Source organism: Chiloscyllium punctatum, chromosome 49 (assembly GCF_047496795.1).
Source record: "Chiloscyllium punctatum isolate Juve2018m chromosome 49, sChiPun1.3, whole genome shotgun sequence".
Taxonomy (NCBI): domain Eukaryota; kingdom Metazoa; phylum Chordata; class Chondrichthyes; order Orectolobiformes; family Hemiscylliidae; genus Chiloscyllium; species Chiloscyllium punctatum.
Genome location: NC_092787.1, coordinates 31,515,477 through 31,530,311, shown reverse-complemented (window position 1 = coordinate 31,530,311; position 14,835 = coordinate 31,515,477). Strand labels below are relative to the sequence as shown.

The window sequence follows — 14,835 nt, the reverse complement described above, 5'->3', positions numbered from 1 at the left end:
ACCTGCCAGGGTGAAGTGGTTGGAGAGAATGTGGAGGTGGTTGGAGTCAATAACAAGAGCAGGAATGACTTCCTGTGAGACTTCCTCTCTTTCCCAATGCCAGATCATAGAGTCATAGAGCACAGAAAGAGACCATTCCGTTCAACTGGTCCATGCCAAAAATAATCCCAACTAAATTAGTCCCGTCAGCTTGCTTCTGGCCCATTTCCCTCCAAATCTTTCCTATTCATGTACTTATCTAAATATTGTAACTGCACTGACATCCACCACTCCCTCAGGAAGTTCACTTCACACATGAACCACTCTCTGTAAAAGATTTGCTCCTCATTGTCATTTTTAAACTTCACTCACCTTAAAAATGTGTCCCCAGTCTTGAAAATCCCCCATCTTAGGGAAAAGTCAACTACCATTAACCCTGTCTATACCCCTCATGATCTTATAAACTTCTATCAGTTCGCCTTTTAACCTCTTCCACTCCAGTGAAAAAAGTCCCAGTTTATCTACCCTTTCTTTATAACTCAACTTTCCATACCTGGCAACATCCTAGTAAATTTCTTCTGAACCCTCTCCAGCTTAATAGTATCCTTCCTACAGCTAGATGACCAAAACTGGATACAGATTTCCAGAAGAGGCCTCACCAGTATCCTGTATAACCTCAACACGATGTCCCAATTCAAATACTCAAGGACTGAGCAATGAAGGCAAGCATACCAAACACATTTTTAACTATTCTGTCTATATGTGACACAAACTTAAAAGAATTATGTACCTGCACCCCTAGGTCCCTTTGTTTTACAACACTATCCAACGTCCTACCATTAACTGTGTAAGTTCAACCTTTGTTTGTTTTACCAAAATGCAATACCCTGCATGTATCCAGATCAAACTCCATGTGCCATTTTTCAGTGCACTAACCCATTTGATCAAGTTCCCTTTGTAATCTTAGAAACTACCTTCACTGTTTACTATGGCACCAATTTTGGTGTCATCCACAAACTTACTAACCGTGCCTCCTATATTGTCATCCAGATCATTTATACAAATTACAAACAAAAGAGGACCCGGAACTGATCTCTGTGGAACACTGCTGGTAATGAGCCTCCAGTCCAAAAAATAACCCTCCACTACCACCCTCTGTTTCCTGTCATTCAACCAATTCTGTATTCAGTTGACAAGCTCACCCTGAATCTCATGTGACTTAACTTTCCTAATTAGTTTACAGTGCAGAACTTTGTCAAAGGCTTTACTAAAGTTCAAGTAAAAAAATGTCCACCACTCTCCCTTCATCAGTCTTCTTGGTAACTTCCTGTGATACACAGTTTTCCTCACACAAAACCATGCTGACTATCTCTAATCAATTTTTGCCTCTCTAAATGTCCACAAACCCTATCTTATATAATCACCTCCAACAATTTACCCACAACCAAAGTCAGAGTCACAGATCTGTAGTTCCTAGGCTTCTCCTTGCAACCTTTCTCAAACAAAGGTACAACATAAGCACCCTCCAGTCATCAGGCACTTCACCCGTAGTTATATGTGATCCAAACTTTTCTGCAAGGTGTCCTGGATGATGTTGAGCTTCTTGAATGTTGTTGGAGCTGCACCCATTCAAGCAAGTGGGGAGTATTCCATCATATTCCCGACTTGTGCCTTGTAGATGGACAGGCTCTGGGGTGTCAGGAGGTGAGTTACTTGCTGCAGTATTCCCAGCCTCTGACCTGCTCTTGTGGCCAATGAGTTTAAGGATGAGTTCAGTTGAGTTTTTGGTCAATGATAAGCTTCCAGAATATTGATAGTGGGGGATTCAGTGATGCTAACACCATTGAATGTCAAGGAGGTGATGGTTAGATTATCTCTTATTGGTGATGGTCATAGCCTGGCATTTGTGTGGCACTAATGTTACTTGCCTAAACTTAGACTATAAAACAGAGGAGCAGAAATTAGGGCATTCAGCCAATCCAGTCTGCTCCAACATTCAACCAGGGCTGATAAGTTTCTTAACCCCATTCTCCCACTTTCTTCCCGTAACCCTTGATCCCCTCAATACTCAGAACCTATCTATCTCAGTTTTAAATATACTCATTGACTTGGCCTTCACAGCCTTCTGTGGCAATGAATTCCATAGACTCACCACTCTCTGGCTGAAGAAATTTCTCCTTCTCTCCAATCTAAAAGGTCTTTCCTTTACTGTAAGGCTGTGTCCTCGGGTCCTAGGTCTTCCTAACATCTACTCTGTCCAGGCCATTCAATATTCTGTCAGCCCAAACCTAGATATTCTCCAGATGTTTTTGCATTTGAGAATGAACTGCTTGAGTACCTGTCGCGAATGGTGCTGAACATTGTGCAATCATTGGTAAACATCCCCACTTCTGACCTTATGATGGAGGAAAGGTCATTGATGAAGCAGCTGAAGATGGTTGGACCTAGGACACTACCCTGAGGGATTCCTGCAGAGATGTCCTGGAGCTGAGATAACTGACTTCCAACAACTACAACCATCTTCCTATCTGCCAGGTTTCTATCCGACTCCAACCAGCTGAGAAATTGCCCCCTGATACTTATTGATTCCAGTTTTGTTTGGGCTCCTTGATACCACACTTGGTCGAATGTTGCCTTGATGTCAAGGGCTGTCACTCTCACCTTACCTCTGGAATTCAGCGCTTTTGTCCATCTTTTAACTAAGGCTGTAATGAGATCAGAAGCTGAGTGGTCCTGGCAGAGCCCAAACTGGGTGTTACTGAGCAGGTTATTGGTGAGCAGGTGCTGCTTGATAGCACTGTTGATGATACTTCCATCACTTTACTGATGATCGAGAGCAGACTGACGGGGGTGGTAATTAGCCGGGTTTCATTTGTCTTGCTTTTTATGTAGAGGACATACCTGGGCAATTTTTCCACATTGTCGGATAGGTGCCAGTGTTGTAACTGTACTGAAACAGCTTTGCTAGGGGAGCAGCAAGTTCTGGAGCATAAGTCTTCAGTACTAATGTCAGAATTGTCAGGGCCCATTGCCTTTGCAGTATCCAGTGTCTCCAACCATTTCTGGGTGGCACGGTGGCGGAATGGTTAGCACTGCTGCCTCACAGCACCATGGTCCCAGGTTCGATTCCAGCCTCAAGCAACTGTCTGTGTGGAGTTTGCATATTCTACCTGTGTCTGCATGGGTTTCCTTTGGGTGCTCCTGTTTCCTCCCACAGTCACAAAAGATGTGCAGACCAGGTGAATTGGCCATGTTAAATTGCCCATACTGTTCGGTCCATTAGTCAGAGTGGGGGGTGGGTTGCTCTTCGGAGGGTCACTATGGACTTGTTGGGCCGAAGGGCCTGTTTCCACACTGTAGGGAAATGTTTCTTAATGTCATGTAGAGTGAAATGAATTGGCTGGCCACAGTGGAGGCCGAGATGAATCATCCATTCGGAACTTCTGGCTGAAGATTGCTGTAAAAACTTCAGCCTTATCTTTTGCACTGGTGTGCTGGACTCTTCCATCATTGAGGATGGAGATATTTGTGGAGCCCCCTCCTCCACTGAGTTGTTTAATTGTCTGCTACCATTCACGACTGGATGTGGTAGGACTGCTGAGCTTGGATCTGATCCATCGGTTATGGGATTGCTTAGCTCTATCTATCACTTGCTCCTTTGATAGTTGGAAGCAATAGGATATGTTGGGCAAAATCCCCAGATTGCAAGTACCTCATCTGTTGCTGGTTGATTATAAATGGCTGTAGAATGAGACCCTTAAGTGGCCTTAGTTGGCTTCTGGGTAGGAAAGGTGCCACAAGCTCACAACCCCACCACCCCCACCCCATCACCATCGGATGTAATCAGAGAGAGGTGATGACATCTCCATCCGACATCATCTTGCCTGACCAAACAACCTGCGTCCACCTCCAAACTCACTTCAGAGTGCGGGTATTAAATTGTGATGTGGAAGTGCGTATTGGGAGGTTGGATGTTTGCAAACTGTAAATAATTCTCTAATCCTGATGCTATGAGATAATATTGGATGAAAATTAATGCATTGACCATTTCTATATGTACTGTTTTAGTTATGTTTGTAAACTATTCATTTTGGAAACATTACTATATCCTCTATAATGGCAGATGGAGAAAGTTGAAATAAATATGATAAATATTTGTCCTGAAGAATTGACGTATAGTATTAGAAATCATAAATCTTGAAGAAATACAACAGGGACAATGTTCCCTCCCTCCATGTGTCTTTGGGGACAATGCCATTTGAAACATAACCATTTGAAATGTAAGCACTTGAGATTAGGTTCTGAACACTTGAATGCCTGCTGTAACTTTCCAAGGTAGCTTGACAGATGTAACCCTAAAAAGTTATTAGAATGTTCTGATTCATTTAGAAGTAACTGAAATGAACTTTATGTATTTGTATTATATGGGTCTGATTTTGCTACATCCTGGAGGTATTGAGCTCATTTGGGCTAGAACAGGTTATTAATATTGCAGCTGAGAAATTTATAGTTGGTCTAACCAATATTAAAATTACTTGAATAACCTGGAAAAATGATAAATTAAGTACTTGTCCTAACGTTGTGTTTATAAGAGATAGAATAGATTTATTAAATTCAAGATTTCATTCATGGTTCTAATTTAAAGATACTTTTCTGGTTTGCTTCCATTAGTGCAATACAACGTGTGGCAGAGGAATGAAAAGGAGAGTTGTTCTATGTGTGGGAATAGTAAATGGAAAAGTTAAAATTTCCAATCACGAGGAATGTGATACCACTCAGAAGTTGATTGAAGAAACAACGTGCTTTGAGCGTCCATGTTTCAAATGGTTTACTACTTCATGGTCTGAGGTAATAATAGCAGTATCTGCTACATTTTTCTTTAATTTCCCAAAGGTGGAATTTTCCCTTTCCCTGGTGCAGCATGAGTAGTGGTGAGTAAATAGGTGAGACTGCAAAAATCAGATTTTCCCCTAAATGCTTAAATCGCAGCTTTAGAATTTTGCCATTGAGCAGCTCCATAGTTACCACCCTCCTGATCCTTGAACCATGCAAGTCAACATCTAATCAAGTTGTATTGGGCATTCCGTGAGAAGTTTTGGGCCCAATACCTAAGGAAGAATGTGTTGGTCTTTAAGAGGGTCCACAGGAGGTTCATAAGAATGATCCCAGGGATGAAAGACTTGTCAGAAAAGGAGTGGTTGAGGACTCTGGATCTGTACTTGATTGAATTTAGATGGATATGGGGGGGGGGGAGATCTCATTGAAACTTACAGAATACTAAGAGACCTGGACAGAGTGGCCATGAAGATGTTTCAGTCAGCCTCAGAGTAAAGAGACAATCCTTTAGAACTGACATAAGGAGGATTTTTTTCAGTCAGATTATGGTGAATCTGTGGAACTCATTGCTGCAGTGGTCTGTGGAGACCAAGTCGTTGAGTGCATTAAAGACTGAGATAGATAGGTCCTTGATTAGTAAGAGGATCAAGGGTTACAGGGAGAAGATTAGAATGGAATTGAGAAACATGTTAACCATGACCGAATGGTAGAACAGACTGGATGGGCTTAATGGCCTAATTCTGCTGCTGTATCTTGTGGTCTAAGCTACTACCTTACAGCACATGATTTTGCCAGCTCTCAGACCAAGTCAGATATCATTTCAGCCCTTCAGCACTTTACTTGGAGCTCATGGGCACCTTTTGATTTTCATGCTTCTGCCAGGCCACTTTGCATGCAGGGACACACTCTTTGTTGTGGTTCTGTTTGCCGAGCTGGGACTTTGTGTTGCAGATGTTTCGTCCCCTGTCTAGGTGAAATCCTCAGTGCTTGGGAGCCTCCTGTGAAGCGCTTCTGTGATCTTTCCTCCAGCATTTATAGTGACTTGTATCTGCTGCTTCCGGTTGTCAGTTCCAGCTGTCCGTTGCAGTGGTCGGTATATTGGGTCCAGGTCGATGTGCTTATTGATTGAATCAGTGGATGAGTGCCATGCCTCTAGGAATTCCCTGGCTGTTCTCTGTTTGGCTTGTCCAATAATAGTAATGTTGTCCCAGTCAAACTCATGTTGCTTGTCATCTGAATGTGTGGCTACTAAGGATAGCTGGTCATGTCGTTTTGTTTCTAATTGGTGTTCATGGATGCGGATCGTTAGCTGTCTTCCTGTTTGTCCTATGTAGTGTTTTGTGCAGTCCTTGCATGGGATTTTGTACACTACATTGGTTTTGCTCATGCTGGGTATCGGGTCCTTCGTCCTGGTGAGTTGTTGTCTGAGAGTGGCTGTTGGTTTGTGTGCTGTTATGAGTCCTATGTGTGCTAAATCATGGGTGGGAGAATCCAAAACTAGAGGGCATAGGTTTAAGGTGAGAGGGAAAAGGTTTTAAAGGGACCTAAGGGGCAACCTTTTCACACACTGGATGGTGCATGTATGGAATGATGTGTTTCAGGTTGGCACAATTACAACCTTTAAAAGGCATCTGAATGGGTATATGAATGGGAAGGACTTAGAAGGATATGGACCAAATGCTGGCAAATGGGACTTAATTAATTTAGAATATCAGGCCAGCGTGGACAAGTTGGACCAAAGGGTCTGTTTCTGTGTTGTACTCTATGACTCTATGCCTCTATGACTTTACACAGTGCACTAAGACCTGTGGAGTTGGAGTAAGAATGAGAGATGTGAAATGTTATCAGGGAAAAGAAATTGTCCGAGGATGTGACCCACTCTTGAAACCCGTTGCAAAGCAAAGCTGTGAACTCCAGGCCTGTCCTACCCAGCCACCAGGTAATAATGCATCGCACTTTTGCTCGTTTTCTTTTTCTCTTTCCAAAGCGATTACATTTAAAAATTTAAAGTGCCAGAGGCATGCATAGGAAACATCTGCAGTTCCATTGCAGGAGAAACTTTTCAATGATGAGAAAAGTTCTAACAGTGTTGTAGCTGCAGCCAAGCTATAAAAGATTCTTGGTCAAATGGGGAAACTCTGTATCGTGGACTCAATTTTCTTGCTAAACGCCATTGAAGTAAACAAAGGGTTTATTGAGAGTGTAAAATGCACTGGATTTTCTTTTCAAAATAATTTCATTTGTTAACAATTCACTTCACATTTGTTTCACTTTGTTATGTTATTTGTTGAGACTAACTTGGTCAGGGATCTCAATGTATTAGCATGCCTCACAGTTGGCACATATTGATGGTTACGGGACATTAGCTTTATCTTGCATTTTTTTTTTGTCTACTCTTTATTGGATGTTCATGCTATGTCCAGTATTGTAGTCATCACTTTGTGGTGTCATAGCTAAACTTGCAGGCTCAGGCTGAGTCTCTCTTTGTGAAGGATTTTTTGAAATCATTCTCAATGTAGATAATATAAATGCTGAACTCAAAGCCCTGACAGGACTCTGCTAGCCAAACTCCTGAGATGAACGTGCCGTTGGATTGTACTGACTGCATTCTTTAGGCCAAGCATTTTTTTAAAAAATGTTTATCGGGCAGGGGTGTCACCAGCACTTATGCCTGCACCTAATTGCTTTTGAGAAGTGTTAATGAGCTGCTTTCTTGAACTGCTGCAGTCCATGTGCTATAGGTAGAGCCACAATGCTGATGGGAAGGAACTTCAGGATTTGAACCAGTAATAGTGAAGGAAAAATTATATTATTTCCAAGTCAGGATGGTGAGTGGCTTAGAGGAGAAATTGCAAGCTGTGGTGTTCCCATGTATCTGCTGCCATTGTCCTTCTTGGTGAAAGTGATCATGTATTTGGAAGGTGTTGTCTAAGGATCTTTGGTGAAATTCTGCCATGCACCTTGTAGATAGTATACATTGCTCCTACTGTACATTGGGGGGAGTGGATTCTTGCAAATGTGGTGCCAATCAAACAGGCTGCTTTGTCCTGGATGATGTCCTGGATCGTGTCTTGCTGTACTTGCATACTAAGTTTGTCATTCATATGCCAGGATGCTGAGACCCCTCTGTATCTCAGAGTTCTGCAGTTCTCTCCATTTAAATAATGTGCAATTATTCCTGCCAAAGTTGGAAATTTCACATTTTCCTATATCATACTTCATGTCCCAAATTTGTGCCCACAGACTTAAACTCTCTGAAAGCCTTAATAAACTCTGTGTGTCCTGTTCACAATTTACCTTCTGACTTAGCTTGGTATCATCAGCAAATTTAATAAAATTCAAAATTAATATAAATTAAGGCCTCAGCGGTGATTCTATTGTATTTTTCATTCCTGGGGGAATCACCTGAAACCAAGCCATTTATTCCCACATTCTGCTTTCTATTAGCCAACCTATCCTCTATTCATACCAATATGTCAATTGTGATAGGGGACTGTCTGGTCAGAGGCACAGACAGACGTTTCTGTGGCCGACAACGAGATATCAGAATGCTGTGTTGCCTTCCTGGTACCAGGATCAAGGATATTGCGGAGAAAGTGCAGAAAATTCTCAAAGGGGAGAGGGACCAGCAGGAAGTCATACACATTGGAACTAACGACATAGAAAGAGAAGAGGATGAGACTTTGAGGAGAAAATATAGGAAGTTAGACAGGAATATAAAAACGAGGTCCTCGAGGGTAATAATATCTGGATTACACCCGATGCCACAAGCTAGTGAGGGTAGATATAGGAGGATAGAGCAAATGAATGCATGGCTGAGAAATTGGGGCAGGGGAGAAGAATTCACATTTTTGGATCATTAGAATCTCTTCTGAGGTAAAAGTGACCTGCATAGGAAGGATGGATTGCACCTGAATTGAAAGGGAACTAATATAGTGGCAGGGAGATTTGCTAGAGCTGCTAGGGAGGTTTAGACTAGCAGGAAGGGTGTGGGTTGGACCCAAGAAGATAGTGAGGAAGGAGATCAGTCTGAGACTAGTACAGTTGGGAAAAGGAGCAAGTCAAACAGTCAATGTAGGCAGGAGCAAGCAGAGGACAAGGTAGGACGATTAAGTTAAACTATTTATTTCGAAGCAAGAGGCGAACAGGTAAGGCAGATGAACTCAGGGCATGGATAAAAACATGGGACTGGGATATCATAGCAATTACAGAGATGTGGCTCAGGAATGGACAGGAGTGGCAGCTTAATGTTCCAGGGTGTAGATGCGATAGAAAGGATGGAAATGAGGGCAAGAGAGGAGGGGGAGTGGCATTTTTGATTAGGGATAACATTATGGCTGTACAGTTAGGGAGGACATTCTTGGGACTAAGTTCATGGAAGTTATTTAAGTGGAACTGAGAAGTAAGAAAGGGATGATCGCCTTATTGGGATTGTACTATAGACCCCTCCCCAGTAGTCCACGGCAAATTGAGAAAGAAATTTGTAAGGAGATCTCAGTTATTTGTAAGAATGATAGGGTGGTTCTGGTAGGGAATTTTAACTTTCCAAACATAGACTGGGACTATCATAATGCTAAAGGCTTGGATGGAGAGGAATTTGTCAATTGTGTACAAGAAAATTTTCTGATTCAATTTGTGGATGTATTTACTAGAGAAGGTGCAAAACTTGACCGACTCTTGGGAAATAAGGCTGGGTACGTGACTGAGGTGTCAGTGGGGGAGCACATTGGGGCCAGTGACCATAATTCTATTAGTTTTAAAGTAGTGATAGAAAGGGATAGATGGGATCTAAAAGTTCCAAATTCAAGCAAGGCCAATTCTGACGGTATTAAACAAGAGCTTTCAAAAGTTAATTGGTGTTGGAGTTGGGGGAGGGGCTGATGTTCACAGGTAAAGAGTCGGCTGGAATATGGGAAATCTTGGAAAATGAGATAACAAAAGTCCAGAGACACTTTGTTCCTGTTAGAGTGAAGGGCAAGGCTGACAGGTGTAGGGAATGCTGGATGACCAGAGAAATTGAATTTTTTCAAAAAGAAAGCACATGTTAGGTATAGACAGCAGAGATCGAGTGAGTCCTTAGATGATGGAGTTTTTGGGAGCAGCGAGGAGAGAGGAGTGGGGGCTGGCAGAAGGTAAGTTTCCCATTTAAAAGGGACTTACCTCAAGAGTCAGGCCTCCATTTCTCAGGAGCAGCGAAAAGAGAGGCTGCTGGAACAGTAAGTCACTGCTTCAAAAACTTAGCTCGTGAATAGGTGGAGCGCACGCTGAGCAAGAGTGGACATGGGACTGCTGAGTAAGTGAAGTAATATATTTGGGTGTTTGCATTACCCAAAACACTACTTTGGTAGTGTCACCCACCCTCTAACCAAAAACAAATGTTCTGTGTGCTGGATAGATAAGGTAACTATTTATTTTTTATCCTGTATTTTTCTACAGTCTCTGCGAATTTAGATTAGTAGGAATGGTAATTAAGCCAGTTGAATGTTCCTCCTGCAGAATGTGGGAGGTAATGGTCACCACTAGTGTCCCTGCTGGCTGCATCTGTGGGAAGTGCACTCAACTCCAGCTCCTTGAAAACTGCTTTAGGGAACTGGAGCTGGATGAACTTCCGATCATTCGGGAGGCAGAGAGGGTTATTGAGAGGAGTTACAGGGAGGTAGTCACACGTCAGGTACAAGAAAAAGGCCGATGGGTTACAGTCAGAGGACGGAAAGGGAACAGGCAGGCAGTGCAGGGACCCCCTGTGGCCATTCCCTTCCATAACAAGTATATTGTTTTGGATGCTGTTGGGGGGGGTGACTTACCGGGGTAGGCCATGGGGTTTAGGTCTCTGGCACAGACTCTGTCCCTATTGCTCAGAAGGGAAGGGAAGTGGAGGAGGAGCAGGGTATTAGTCAATGGGGACTCCATAGTTTGGAGGACCGATAGGAGATTCTGTGGGGATGAGAGAGACTCACGGTTAGTGTGTTGCCTGCCAGGTGCCACGTGATGTCTGGGATCATGTTTTCTGGATCCTTGAGAGGGAGGGGGAGCAGCTCCGTGTCACGGTCCACATAAGCAAAAATGACGTAGGTAGAAAAAGGGATGGGGATTTAAGGCAAAAATGGGGCAGGAAAGTGGCTCAGTGGTTAGCACTGCTGCCTCACAGCGTCAGGGACCCGGGTTCGATTCCAACCTCGGGTGACTGTCTGTGTGGAGGTTGCACATTCTCCCCGTGTTTGCATGGGTTTCCTCCGGGTTCTCCGGTTTCCTCCCACAGTCCAAAGATGTGCAGGTCAGGTGAATTGGCCATGCTAAATTGTCCATAGTGTCCAGGCATATGTAGATTAAGTACCTTAGCTAGGAGTAAATGTAGAATAATAGGGTAGGGGAATAGGTCTGGATAGGTTACTCTTCGAAGGATCAGTGTGGACTTGTTAGGCCGAAAGGTCTGTTTCTATACAGTAGGGAATCAGAAAAAAAAATTCAGGGAGCTAGGGTGGAAGCTTAGTGCTAGAACAAACTGAGTTGTTATCTCTGGTTTGTTGCCCGTGCCACATGCTAGTGAGGCAAGGAATAGGGAGAGAGAGGAGTTGAACACCTGGCTGCAAGGATGGTGCAGGAGGGAGGGTTTTGGATACCTGGATGACTAGAGGAATTGAGGGGTTGGTTAAGAAAAAGAAGGAAGCATATGTCAAATATAGACAGAATAGATTGAGTGAATCCTTAGAAGAGTATAAAGGCAGTAGGAGTATACTTGAGAGAAATCAGGAACGCAAAAAGGGGTCATGAGATAGCTTTGGCAAATAGAGTTAAGGAGAATTCAAAGGGTTTTTACGAATACATTAAGGACAAAAGGTTAACTAGGGAGAGAATAGGGCCCCTCAAAGATCAGCAAGGCAGCCTTTGTGTGGAGCCGCAGAAAAAGAGGGAGATAATAAACGAGTATTTTGCATCAGTGTTTATTGTGGATAAGGACATGGAAGATATAGAATGTAGGGAAATAGATGGTGACATCTTGAAAAATGTCCAGATTACAGAGGAGGTGGTGTTGGATGTCTTGAAACGCATGAAAATGGATAAATCATTAGAACCTGATCAGGTGTACCCTAGAACTCTGTGGGAAGCTAGGGAAGTGATTGCTGGGCCTCTTACCGAGATATTTGTATCATCGGTAGTCACAGATGAGGTGCCAGAAGACTGGAGGTTGGCTAACGTGGTGCTACTTTTAAGAAGGGTGGTAAGGACCTGCCAGGGAACCAGAGACCAGAGAGCCTGATATCGGTGGTGGGCAAGTTATTGGAGAGAATCCTGAGGGACAGGATATACATGTATTTGGAAAGGCAAGGACTGATTGGAGATAGTCAACATGGTTTTGTGCGTGGAAGATTATGTCTCACACACTTGAAGAAGTAACAAAGTGGACTAATGAAGGCAGAGTGGTAGATGTGATTTATATGGACTTCGACAAGGTTCCCCATGGGAGACTGGTTAGCAAGGTTCGATCTCATGGAATATAGAGAGAACTAGCCATTTGGATACAGAACTGGCTCAAAGGTGGTGGTGGAGGCCTGTGACCAGTGGAGTGCCACAAGGATCGGTGCAGGGTCCTCTACTTTTCATCATTTATATAAATGATTTGGATGTGAGCATAGGAGGTACAGTTAGTAAATTTGCAGATGACACCAAAATTGGAGGTGTAGTGGACAGTGAAGAAGGTTACCTCAGATTACAACAGGATGTTGATCAGATGAGCCAATGGGCTGAGGAGTGGCAGATGGAGTTTAATTTAGATAAATCCGAGGTGCTGCATTTAGGGAAAACAAATCTTAGCAGGACTTATACACTTAATAGTAAGGTCCGAGGAAGTGTTGCTGAACAAAGAGGAATCTTGAAAGAGGAATCGCAGGTAAATAGGATAGTGAAGGTAGATAGGATAGGATAGGAGTCCGAAAAGACCACTCCCTCCGTGACTCCCTCGTCAGGTCCACACCGCCCACCAACCCAACCTCCACTCCCGGCACCTTCCCCTGCAACCGCAAGAAATGCAAAACGTGCGCCCACACCTCCCCCCCTACTTCCCTCCAAGGTCCCAAGGGATCCTTCCATATCTGCCACAAATTCACCTGCATCTCCATCATTTACTGCACCCGATGTGGCCTCCTCTATATTGGGGAGACAGGCCGCCTACTTGCGGAACGTTTCAGAGAACACCTCTGGGACACCCGGACCAACCAACCCAACCACCCTGTGGCTCAACATTTCAACTCCCCCTCCCACTCCACCAAGGACATGCAGGTCCTTGGACTCCTCCATCGCTAGACCATAGCAACACGACGGCTGGAGGAAGAGCGCCTCATCTTCTGCCTAGGAACCCTCCAATCACAAGGGATGAACTCCGATTTCTCCAGTCTCCTCATTTCCCCTTCCCACACCTTGTCTCAGTCCCAACCCTCGAACTCGGCACCACCTTCCTAACCTGCAACTTTCTTCCTGACCTCTCCGCCCCAACCCCCACTCCAGCCTATCACCCTCACCTTAACTTCCTTCCACCTATCGCATTTCCAATGCTCCTCCCCCAAGTCCCTCCTCCCTACCTCTTATCTTAGCCTGCTTGGCACACTTCCCTCATTCCTGAAGAAGGGCTCATGCCCGAAACGTCAATTCTCCTGCTCCTTGGATGCTGCCTGACCTGCTGCGCTTTTCCAGCAACTTATTTTCAGCTCTGATCTCCAGCATCTGCAGTCTTCACTTTCCCCTTGAAGGTCAGCCAGGTCACCTATGTGTGGAACCGTAGGAGATGAAGAAGATACTAAATGAGTATTTTGCATCAGTGTTTACTGTGAAGAAGGATATGGAAAACATAGAATATGGAGAAATAAATAGTGACATTTTGAAAAATGTACATATTACAGAGGAGGAGGTGGTGAACGTCTTAAAATGGAGAGAAGGATAAATCCCTGGGACCTGATCAGGTGTTCCCTGGGACCTGATCAGATGTACTCTGGAACTCTGTGTGAAGTTAGGGAGATATTTGTAGCCACAGGTGAGGTGCTGGAAGACAGGAGCCAGGGAACCGTCGACCAGTGAATCTGACGTCAGTGTTGGACAAGCTGTTGGAGAGAATCGTGAAGGACAGGATTTATTTGTATTCAGAAAGGCAAAGATTGATGAAGGATAATCAGCATGGCTTTGTGCATGGGAGATTGTTTCTCTAACTTGCTTGAGTTTTTTGAAGAAGTAACAAAGATAAATTGACTAGATTTATCTCGGATATCTGGTCAGCATAGATATGTTGGACTGAGAGGTCTGTTTCCATGCTGTACATCCCTATGACCTACAACATGAGCTGTTACTTTCCAAGAAACTTTGATGTGGCACCTTGTCAAAATCTGGAAATCCAAGTTTTAAACATTCACCAGTTCTCCCTTACCTATGTTACTTGTTAGTCCTTCAAAGAACTTTAATGAATTAGTTAAACTTATTTCCCTTTCAAAAAATCTGACTACTCTCAGTGGCATTAAGATTTTCTAATTACCCCATTATAAACACCTTAATAATAAATTCCAGAATTTCCTTTATGACGGATGTTAGGTGAATGTGATATCAAGCAACGGTTGGAGATGCTGGATAGGCTAATGGTCCTGACAACATTCCAGCTGATGATTCAGACTTGGCACTCCCCAACCAAGCTGTTCCAGTACACTTAGAACACTGTCATCTATCTGACAATGTAGAGAAGTTGCCCAGGTATGTCCTCTATATAAAAAGCAGGACTGGCTAATTATCGCCCCATCAGTCTACTCTCGAACATCAGTAATATGATAGAAGGTACTATCAAACAGCACCTGCTCAGTGACGCCCAGTTTGGGTTCTGCCAGGGCCACTCAGCTCCAGACCTCAGTACAGCATTGGTACAAACCTGAACAAAAGAGGTGAATTCCAGAGGTGAGGTGAGAGTGACAGCCCTTGACATCAAGACTGCATTCAACTGAGTGTGGCATCAATGAGTCCTAGCAAAATTGGAATCAATGGGCATCA

At 43.7% G+C, this 14,835-nt stretch overlaps 1 protein-coding gene across 4 annotated transcripts in view; it reads left to right on the top strand.

Annotated features, from left to right (window-relative positions):
- adamtsl2 (ADAMTS-like 2) overlaps positions 1 to 14,835 on the top strand; it is a 207,919-nt gene that overhangs the window by 185,680 nt on the left and 7,404 nt on the right. For all 4 annotated transcript variants that reach the window (XR_011956136.1, XM_072566134.1, XM_072566135.1 and 1 more), the window contains exons 17-18: positions 4,651 to 4,827; positions 6,610 to 6,754. Coding sequence is in view for 3 of the 4 variants with exons in the window: in XM_072566134.1 (XP_072422235.1) it covers positions 4,651 to 4,827; positions 6,610 to 6,754 (322 nt within the window). In the remaining variant the exon portion in view is untranslated. The remainder of the gene's footprint in view (positions 1 to 4,650; positions 4,828 to 6,609; positions 6,755 to 14,835) is intronic.